The 9,969-nt window shown below is 39.9% G+C and overlaps 2 protein-coding genes across 2 annotated transcripts; one reads left to right on the top strand and one right to left on the bottom strand.

The window, feature by feature from the left end:
* The first annotated feature begins 74 nt into the window (after nucleotides 1–74).
* On the top strand, nucleotides 75–4,334 carry dpcd (deleted in primary ciliary dyskinesia homolog (mouse)). Its single transcript, XM_085460149.1, has 6 exons — nucleotides 75–202; nucleotides 2,171–2,251; nucleotides 2,355–2,479; nucleotides 2,556–2,689; nucleotides 2,841–2,943; nucleotides 3,424–4,334. The coding sequence occupies exons 1-6, from the start codon at nucleotides 139–141 to the stop codon at nucleotides 3,526–3,528; spliced, it is 612 nt and encodes a 203-aa protein (XP_085316275.1). The 5' UTR covers nucleotides 75–138; the 3' UTR covers nucleotides 3,529–4,334.
* A 1,200-nt stretch (nucleotides 4,335–5,534) lies between these two features.
* On the bottom strand, nucleotides 5,535–9,725 carry fgf8b (fibroblast growth factor 8b). Its single transcript, XM_085460148.1, has 5 exons — nucleotides 9,043–9,725; nucleotides 8,911–8,947; nucleotides 8,181–8,361; nucleotides 6,631–6,737; nucleotides 5,535–6,392 (listed from the first exon to the last, which is right to left on the bottom strand). Exons 1-5 carry the CDS (start codon nucleotides 9,099–9,101, stop codon nucleotides 6,096–6,098), a joined length of 681 nt encoding a protein of 226 aa, XP_085316274.1. The 5' UTR covers nucleotides 9,102–9,725; the 3' UTR covers nucleotides 5,535–6,095.
* Nucleotides 9,726–9,969: the final 244 nt, after the last annotated feature.

Genomic DNA, 9,969 nt, shown 5'->3' with positions numbered 1-9,969 from the left:
AATTGATTCCAGTAAATTCATTGATAATTTTTTACCTATTATATAAATACTTTTGTAATTTGCTTAATGTACTTATCGCGGTTGCTTTGGTTACGGGTTGAATCCGGAAGTGGCTCTATAGAAACATTTGTTTGAAACATGGCTGTGCAGAGCTGGAGTGATATCCTAAAATCGTCAAAGAAAACGGCTTTAATACATGATGGTAAGTGCAAGAAGTAAAATGTGTTTTTAATACAGAGACCTGTTTTTCTCGTTCCCCCAGAATTACTTTCATTTTAAGCATTTTAACTCAGTCATCTCAACTTCGCACACAGCGGTACCGCTAACATGTAATATAAGTAGGTAACAAGAGGTGGTACAGGTGGTATTGAACTCCATTGAGGTTGTTTTTGCTTTAAAATTACAAGAAATGGGTGTCTTTTTAGTAAAACAGCTAGGCTCCAAATTGTAAAAAATTACGATAATATGTCCAAAGTAAATACGTGCTTTTCTCTAGATGTCAACGGCAAGCTAGTCAGGCATTTGCACTGCGCACATTGTTACTTCTCTTTCTTAAGTGAGTTCACCTGCTTGACTATTTAAGCCTGTTGTTCTTATTTGTAAATTACGGTTTGATCCTAAATTTGTAAGGAAAATATACACACACCGGATACTTCCCCTTACCCCCTTACTGGCAGAACTGCCTCAATTCTTCATGCCACAGATTACATAAAGTGCTAAAAGCAGTTCTTAAAGATCTAGGTCCATATTTACATGAGAGCATCGCACAGTTGTGCAGTTTTGCTGACTGCACATCCATGAAGTTCTATCACATCCCTTAGGTGGTCTACTGGACTGAGATCTGGTCACTGTAAAAGCCATTTTAGTACAGTGAACTCATTATCACGTTCAAGAAACCAATATGAGATTACCTGAGGTTTATGACATGATGTGTTATCCTGCTGGAAACAGACATCAGAGGATGCAGCATTGTTACAAAGAGATGGACACGGTCAGCAACAACAGTCTGCTTTTAAATGATGCTCAGTTGGTACCAAAGGGCCCAAAGTATACAAGGAAAATATCCCCTACAACATTACCCCACCACCTGCAGCACAAACCGTTGATACAGGGCATGATGCTTCTATGCTTTCATGCGTTTGAACCCACATTCTGTTTCTGTTATCCGAATTACACTGCCCTAATCTGAACCTCAATGCTCTCTTGTCCAATTTTTCTGAGTCTGTATGGATTATAACCTCAGTGTCTTGTTCTTACAAGAATGACATGCACCATGGTCTTCTGCAAGTTTCAACATGCTGTGTTCAGAGATGTTCTTCTGAATATGTTGGTTGTAACAAGTGGTCATTTGAGTTACTGTGACCTGCTTGGCTATTCTCTTCTAACCTCGAACATCAACAAGCCATTTTAATGCTGAGAACTGCTGCTCACTGGATATTTTCTCTGGATTCTCTCTAAACCCTAGAAATGTATGTGTGAGAAAATCCCAGTAGATCAGCAGTTTGTGAAAATGCTCAGATCAGCCTGTCTGGCACAGATAACCGTGCAACTTTTGAAGTCACTTAAATCACCTTTCTTCCTCATTGTGAAGCTAGGTTTGAACTTCAGCAACTCATCTTGACCATGTCTACATGCTTAAATACACCGAGCTGCTGCCATGTGATTAACTGATTGGATATTGACATTGAAAGGCAGGTGTACCTATGGAGTGGCCAGTGAGAGTATATTTTACATATATCATGACAATGATCAAAATTAGTGCTGGGTAAGGACTTAATTTAGTTGGGTTTGGCCTGATTTCTGTTGTTGTAGTGAGTAGAGAGTAATTTGTTTACTAATACTTAGGAATTCGCCTGTATGTTGGCTGAATGTCGGTATCTGTTGATATTGGTTCTTTTGACTAAACATCAGTATCACAAATCAGTGTGATGAAGAGCTGATTTTTTTTTAAAAACAGGTCAATTATTTATTTAGATTTAATATATTGGTGTTCCTGGTACAATAGTTGGAAATAAATAATAAAGAATAAACAACAAAATAAACTGACTGAAAAACAAAGATCTGAATCAGCTATTGGGACAACTGTTTTGCAGCATTGGTATTTGCCTAGAGTTTTGCAATTGATGCATATCTGCTTATATGGCTCAAATTTGACTTCTTTTTTGTGCAGGAAAAAGGAAGATCCACTATCTCTTCACAGATGGAAAAGAAATGGCAGAAGAATATGACTTAAAAACAGATGAGCTCCTCGGTAAGCCACATGTTTTGAGTTATACACAGCTGAATGGTGTTAATTTCTACAGTTTCATGCATTGGATCAGTTTGTGTCTCATAAAGCATTTGATACATTTCAGTGAGAAAATGGCGCCATAAAAGCACGCTTGGAGTTCAGGGCTTGTGGCTGGTGGAGGTTGGGGAGCCCCTTGCAGGTCCTGTTGCATCTTTGGAGTCTGATATGATCAAAGAGAACAGCTCAAATGTAGGTGTTAACGTTTTAATTAGATCTCTACTTTTGACTTACATTTGTGAAGTTCGTCTTCATTTTGTTTGCGCAGCCCATATTCATGCGTAAAGACACAAAGACCAGCTTTCAGTGGAGGATCCGCAACCTTTCCTACCCCAAAGATGTCTTCAGTGTTTCAGTGGATCACTCTGAGAGATGCATCATCATCAAAACCTCAAACAAAAAGTAAATATGCATGAGAACACATCTGTGCACCTATTTCTGTTTTGTTCACTGGTTGCATTGAAGTCCCTGCATTCTCCCTATAGATGGCACTGTTTACAATACGTTTGTCCCGACAGTTCAGCTTTGTGACATCCTTCCCATGTCTTCCCAGGTATTACAAGAAGTTCAGTATTCCTGATCTCGACCGCAGTCAGCTACCATTAGACAACTCCGCGCTAAGTTTCACTCATGCCAACAACACTTTAATTGTTAGCGTAAGTTTTGCATACCAGCAATTGATATATATATATATATATATATATATATATATATATGTGTATGTATGTATATGTGTGTGTGTGTGTGTGTATTTTATGCAATTTTATCATCAGTTTATGATAAAGTTAAAATTGCTCCAGCCCGAAGAGAATCTATTTAACGAGTATACCTGCACTGTTATTAAAAGAATATATATGTACAAAATATGTTTTTGTCCACACATTCAAAGAAAATGTATCTCTCTCTTTTGCAAAGAGACATAAGAACAGTTTCACTTTATTGTTTAAGCACTATATGCCAATCATGAGAGTGAAGAATTGTTTCTTTTCTTTTTTTTATTTCCCACGTTTATTTTTCGTGCTCACAATAATTGCTTCAATCACTTTGTGTGTTAATTTTTTCAGACTTTTTTATGAAGACACTCAATAATATGCATAAATAAAATCTGTTATTATTATTTTTTCTCTGTTGTCCAGTACGAGAAACCCAAAGAGATCTTAACCCTTGAACAAGAGCTACTGAAGGAGCTGAAAAAGCTGAAGGGGAGTGCTGACGGGGACGTCGACTGCAAAACCCAATGAATTCTGCCTGTGGGAGCCAGGGAATAATTCTGGGTTGCATTTAGAGCAGAACCTCGCAGCATCATTTTCCAGTCACGTATGAGCTCTCATTTATTTCTTCTGTACTTAATCCCTTCATTAAGATTCACTGTGCCTTGTCCCTTAGCTTAATGTCTAATTGTCTTAATTAATTTGGTGGAATTATATGTCTGGAAATGTGTCCAGCCATTTATGTTTGATACAGTGATATTTAGTAAAATATATTATTAGTAGATTTAAAAACTTTGTGGTTTAATTTTTAACCCAAATTCTTTGGCTGACAAAAAATAATGTCAGAATCTGTTTTTGCTTCTTTTTACCAAACCTACTGTGGAGAAGTTTTGTTGGGGGGGTCACATAACCTACCGGCCTCCTTCCATTGATGTCCTTGTAAAACACTCAAAACACACAAGGCTTCATCCCTGTTCGTTCCGAGGTCACAGTTACGAGGACATCCCATTTGTGTTAAATGAATACCCTCATGTTCCTTGTATGTAGTGGGCCACCCTGAAAGCCATTACTGAAACTTGCGTTACCATTTCCCTTTACAAGAGAAGGCGATTCTGACTTAGTGGTCTATGTCCAAAGTGCCGTAGACATAAGTAAGAATTAGATGCAACTGTTTTTGCAGAGCTTTATTTCAAATTTCTATGAAATTTGTGTTTGTTTGTTTGTTTGTTTGTTTAACGTGAAGGAATGTGAAGCTGAGATTTTATATCTTTGAGAAACTTAAATGTTTGTGTATACTGTACGCTGAATGAGGTTTATTAAAGTTGGGTATTTCTCTATTTTTTTTTCTTTAATCTGAGTTCAATTAAAGAAAAATTGAAAAATTGTTGGCTGGTGAGGAATACTTAGACAGTGGACAACAAAAGAAGTAGTGTGTTTAAAGGAGACAATGGCATTTAAATATAGATTGTTTGAACCCTGTGATTCCTTGCATTTTTTACCACTTGTCCAAACCCAGAGAGCAAGTGCAGAAAGCAGAGACAAAACCACAGGTCTCTCTCCCTCACTATTGTGCTTTGTCTTCATCCAGATGGAAAGAACAAGAATATAAGAAAACATTTCAAAACCAGCTGGCCCTGTCGCTTTGTAAATTCTTGTGAGGGGCCTGACTGTCAAAATGACAAAAATAAATTCGTACGTAGCGTTTGATAGTTCGGTCTTGGTGCCAAATGTTGATTCTGATTATCTTAAACATAATGAAGGTTTCTGCTGCTGAGTAGCGTTCATTTAGAAGTCTTAATTTTCTTTAATAATTAACTGTTCTCAGAGTTTCATCTACTGTCAAAACAGCTAACAAATTGGACATCCAGCTCCAACATTGTGGGAGCTCTGTTCAGGGTCTTCTTCCTCCCCTGTCATTTGGCCTCTGATGGTCATGCTCAGCTGCTTCTGGGAAGAGGGTTTCTTTCCTGCCTCCCTTTCATTACCGAATGCCTATTCCCAGCCATTCCCCCTCTTTCAGTTGATGCCACAGTTTGCCACACAAGCCCTGGTGCTTTTTCTGCAACCCCTCAACTCCCTCTTCGCTGCCTCGCCACCTCCCCCCCCTCAAAACCCCTTACCCCTCCCTGTGTGACTGGCTTCCTTTTTGATAACTGACCCCTCCTCGTGTTATTATTCGAACCCACTATTGTATAACATGCCCTTTTATATGAGGTTTCACAAAGGGCCCATTTGATCAGAGGGTTACGGTGTGCGATCGTGAGAAATGCAACTACATGGTGGTAACCTTTGTTTGGGCCAAAATGGTGGGCTGACCTCATCGCTTTTAATGCATAGCTTGGGCCATTCAGGCCCAAGTCTCACTTGCTGAGCACATTGAATTCAGTAGCCTGTCACAGATATTGCCTCTCAGTTATCTGGGTCTCCAGCTTGAAGAAGAAGGTGGAGAGAACTGCAGTTTTGGGGGGATACCAGCATCGCACGCTAGCTTTCCATCCCAATATAAACACACAAGAGAAAACCAGAGCAGCCTGTGATGTCGTTCTTTAGTGGTTTTAATATACACTCTACAATAAATATTTCCATCATTTGATGTAATTTACATTTTTACAGTAAAAATATATTTATATATGTAGAAAAAAAACAGGTTACATAGTCTCCAAAATGGCCTCATAAAGGCAAGATAGCATGTCAGCTGAAAGTCAGATGCTGTAACCACAGATAGCTGCCGTGTCTAGCTTCATTATACTCATTTAAACATTCTTTGTTGCTGAGCTGACTAACTTCTAACAAAGGGTTTTCATTCGTGAAATTATTGTTGAGCTCTCCTGTACTTTAAATGCCTCCTGATTTAATAAGAAAATAAGCGTTCTACAGTTTGTCTGAATTGGAAAAAAATCTAACAGATTAGATAGTCAATGTTTACATACAAGCCAGTACAAAAAACAACAAAAAATTATATATCGAATCCAAAAATGAGGCAAAAAGTGTATTGGCACTTGACAGGAAAAGTTAGTTTGCATGAAGCACATGGTTTTCTCTTGTAGTGGTTCTTCTGTGCTGGTTCATCCACGGTTCTCCCTCAGTGGTTTCAGTCCTCAGCGTCCCCCTGAGCGCTGGTGGTGGGAATGTTTAGTCCGCTTGTTGAAAGGGTGCGCGGGGACAGGGAGAGGAAGAACATCAAACGGTCTCTTCTCACTCAGCAAGTGCCCCCTGGGTAGACGCTTCATGAAGTGGGCCTCCCTCTGGTGTTGCTTGGTCTTGGAGGCCTTCCTGGGGCGGCCCTTGCGTGTAAAAGCCATGTACCAGCCCTCGTACTTGGCGTTCTGGAGTGCAGTGTAGTTGTTTTCCAGAACAATCTCGGTGAAGATGCAGTCCTTGCCTCGCCCTTTCCGCTGAGGAAAGAAAAAGACACGAGAAGCTGAGACACATTTGGACAATCTCCAGGAATCAGAAACACCATCTTTATTTCCAGACAATGAAATATCTCTCAAAACCGAATTTGTTCCGGCTTTGAATGAGTCTCAACAATGTATTGCCATAAGCTTGAAATCTGCAAAATACATTTCCAAGGAACACTTCACAATGTCGCTGTCGTCTTATGCAGCCACAGAACTATTATTTCCAGATTACCTTGCCGATCAACTTCCCCTTCTTGTTCATACATATGTAATATCCTGTCTTCACCCCTTTAATACGAATGCGACTTCCAAAAGAATCCGTCTCCACTTCCAGTTTAGCTGCATAGACAAAGAAAGCAAATGCGTATAATGAGATGATACAGTCTGGTCACGGTGCAAGCATGCAGACAAACGACCTCTGCATTTCTTTTTTCTGGGTTTTTTTAATGCAAGGCAGAAAGAATATGAAAATTTATCATCAGCATTAAAGAAAATCAAAGTCTTCTAAAAAAAAAATCATGACCAGTCTACTAAAGATGACATAAATTCTCTCTAAGCCCTTTTTTGTAATCCAGCAGCCACCTTTAACAAAGCATGCTAACCTTCCAAAATAGCATCAAATGATAGTGATTTTGTACGGCGTGATTGTTTTCGAATGTCTGTAAATGCTGTGCTGTGATGCAGCACAGACTGGGGATAAAGGAGAGAGTGAATACTGCGGTCAGAGACACAACCACCGAGCACAGAGCAACGGTCAGATTTGGGCCAGTTACAACAGTGACACCCACTTAGGATGTGTGGAGAGTGTATGCATGGCTGACTCTTGCTCTCTCTGTGAATGTGAGTCTAGGCAAAAGAAATTTAAAAGACAAAAGTGCACACAGGAGAGGACTGGAGAGGAAAAGGTATAAAGTGAAGATGCTGACTTCACCGCTCCTTGTAAACTGAGTCATACATTGAGTGTAAAGCAATGAAAATTCCTCATAAAACCAGCCTCCAAGTAGCAGGCATCATGCATTGAGAGGTGGATGGATGGTGGCGGTTGTGGTGGAAAGATGCCTAGACGCACCAAAATTTTGGTGACAGAAATTATGTTTCCTTTTAAGTTTAAGATCTTTTTTCCTCCAGTTAAATGTTAAGAAAAATGTCCCTGCTGAAGTCCATCATAACAGGTGTCACAGACTTTCTGCAACACCAACACACTAAGAAAGAATTCATCTGCACAAGACATAAAAGATGGCAACACTGATGCCACTAACAATTTTTGCAACTGTGGCTTCTGTTTCTACTGGCTCAAACGGTTTTCCACAGGCGGCCAAAAATGACATAATTTATGCTGCTTTTCAACACCGTCCTGCGCGCCATTGAACTTAAACAATTCCGGTGTTTGTAAGGTGAACATGTTTCGTATTTTACTGTTTTCCTGAGGTTTAAAGGCACTGAAATGTAAGAAACGATGGCCTTTAACTGTCATGGGGTTTGACTGATCTGGCCATAATACACGGGCTTGAAGAAGTAAAGTCGCTCGATCATTTTAGAGACAATAAAAAGTGATTCCCCTGAACGGATTAACATATGTTTAACTACCTATTTATTGCATAAACTACAGTGAGCCTAAATACATTATCGCATGCGTAAATTTGGAAAGGTTAATGGTTAAGTGAGACTATTCAGCAACTATTTAAAAATAAATCCCCAAAATATATAAATATATTTTTGTTTTTTTAACTATAAGATTTAGTCCTCCCTGCTGGTCTTATTTAGCGATCACTTGTATCTAACCGTGTGCCGCTCCGTCTTCTCCGTTGGCGTTCACCCTCTTGTTGGCCAGGACCTGGACGTGTTTCCCGCTGGTGCGACTGTACAGCTGGTAGGTTCGGGTCAGCCTGCGGCTCATCCGGTCCGATAGCCGGCTCTGCTCGGTAACGTGGTGCTTGAAATTCGGAGGGGACTGCACGGTGTTCTGTCGAGAAAAAAAACACCCCGAACACGTCAAGGCAAAATATTTATTTCACCTGTCTGGAAATAAAAAGCCCGTCAAGTCACTGAGCCAAGGCCTCTGCCAACAGTTCATCATAGCATTAGTCATTTTTAAATAAACCCAAAATAAAATTGGGTTATTATGAGTCTTTTCGGAGATGCTTTCAAGAAACCTCGTGGATGACATTTCACTCTGTAGGTTGTTTTTTTACCACCGTTGATCTTTCACCCCTTCATGACTTTCTCTTTTCCCCTCATTTCAGCCGTTCGCCGTCCACATGTGTTTTAACAATTACCTTTTAGGCTGGAGCTTACCGCTTTTCAAGATGTTTGAATTGTTGCCAATTGCCATAGCACTCATAATAAAATGTTTTCATTGTTATTGCAGCCTATTGGAGAGGTGGAGGGAGTGGGCTATAAGCTGCTAAGCACTGCGCCTTTGGTACCTGTTAAGTTTTGTTCAAATTAATTAGCCTATAGAACTTTATGCAGCGTTAGTGTCTTTTTTTATTGAAGTGAAAGTGTGCGTTACCTGTGCGTAAAAGCAAAGCGCCGTGAACTGAAGTAACCTGCGGCAAAGACAAAATCAATTAAAAGCTTTAACTTGTTGCTCAGAATGTATGATTTACACAGAGAGCTACATGAAAAAAGATGTTTTACTTACAGATAACCTAACCTCGAAGTTCTCAGCCTCATCTTGTAATAGTTCAAATATTGCTTCATGAATACTCCACTGATTCGCTGCTGGAAGCTCTCGGAAATAAAGTTGCTCCTGAAGGGGATTTCAGCTCAGTTTTATCCCCCTCTTGTTACGCATAGAAAGTGATACCCGTGGCAATTAAGAGATCCAAAACTGTCAGGGTCCCATACAGGTACGGCATCTACGCTCCATTCTACTTATAGGATAGGGGGGAAAAATGGACGATTTAAAAGCGTTAATCCAAACTTTAAAGTCCCGAGAAAGCGTCGCTTTCACCAAACCACCTCCATTAAATCCTCTTTGTGACACTCAGTTGTTCAACAATGAAGATTTAAAGTAGAATGAATCCCACTTGACTTGCTTTGCCACCGCAGTGAAGAGTTTTAGTTTTACGCACAGATCTTTACGCACCAGCGATAAGATGCGTAGCCTACCGTGGGTTTCCTAAAAAGAAAGGTGATTCGATATGAAGGAAAACTAGTGAATGAATATCACGAATACTAGCGCCGCTCAGTTTGCTTAAAGTTTTCAAGCAATGTCACCACAACTGTCTTTCTATAAGATGCGCAGATAGTAAAGCTCCTGCTTCAACCTTCCTCCCACACGTGTATTTCTTGTGGTTGCCTCCAGTCCGCATACAGCATCTGTCTCCCTCTACATTTAAATACTTTAACTTGCGGGAAAGTCAATATCCTCGGTGAGAGCAGGCGGAGCGTTCAGCCTGGAGCCAAGTTGAAACCGAATACTTGTTAAGTTACTTAGCCTGCAACTATTTGGTTGCAAATCCATAAACACCGCATTCATCAATGAGTTGACTTTATAATTAAACACCTTATGAGATGAAATATAAACTAGATCCTGTCACGAAAAAATCGGCTTATTTGCGGGTAA

Source organism: Copadichromis virginalis, linkage group LG6, assembly GCF_057382275.1.
Source record: "Copadichromis virginalis isolate Kocher_CV1m ecotype Utaka linkage group LG6, C_Virginalis_male_GT1.1, whole genome shotgun sequence".
Classification (NCBI taxonomy): Eukaryota; Metazoa; Chordata; class Actinopteri; order Cichliformes; family Cichlidae; genus Copadichromis; species Copadichromis virginalis.
This window is presented reverse-complemented; position numbering and strand designations above follow the sequence as displayed.

What these genes read in the sequence shown, in the direction of transcription:
- fgf8b (XM_085460148.1), bottom strand. Translation starts at nt 9,101, where the DNA reads ATGAAGCAATATTTGAACTATTACAAGATGAGGCTGAGAACTTCGAGG. An exon ending in ACTTCGAGGTTAGGTTATCT is followed by an intron (nt 8,948 to 9,042) that starts GTAAGTAAAACA and finishes TCTTTGCCGCAG; the next exon opens with GTTACTTCAGTTCACGGCGC. An exon ending in AGGGGAAGTTGATCGGCAAG is followed by an intron (nt 6,393 to 6,630) that starts GTAATCTGGAAA and finishes TTCTTTCCTCAG; the next exon opens with CGGAAAGGGCGAGGCAAGGA.
- dpcd (XM_085460149.1), top strand. Translation starts at nt 139, where the DNA reads ATGGCTGTGCAGAGCTGGAGTGATATCCTAAAATCGTCAAAGAAAACG. An exon ending in AAAAACAGATGAGCTCCTCG is followed by an intron (nt 2,252 to 2,354) that starts GTAAGCCACATG and finishes GATACATTTCAG; the next exon opens with TGAGAAAATGGCGCCATAAA. An exon ending in TCAAAGAGAACAGCTCAAAT is followed by an intron (nt 2,480 to 2,555) that starts GTAGGTGTTAAC and finishes TTGTTTGCGCAG; the next exon opens with CCCATATTCATGCGTAAAGA.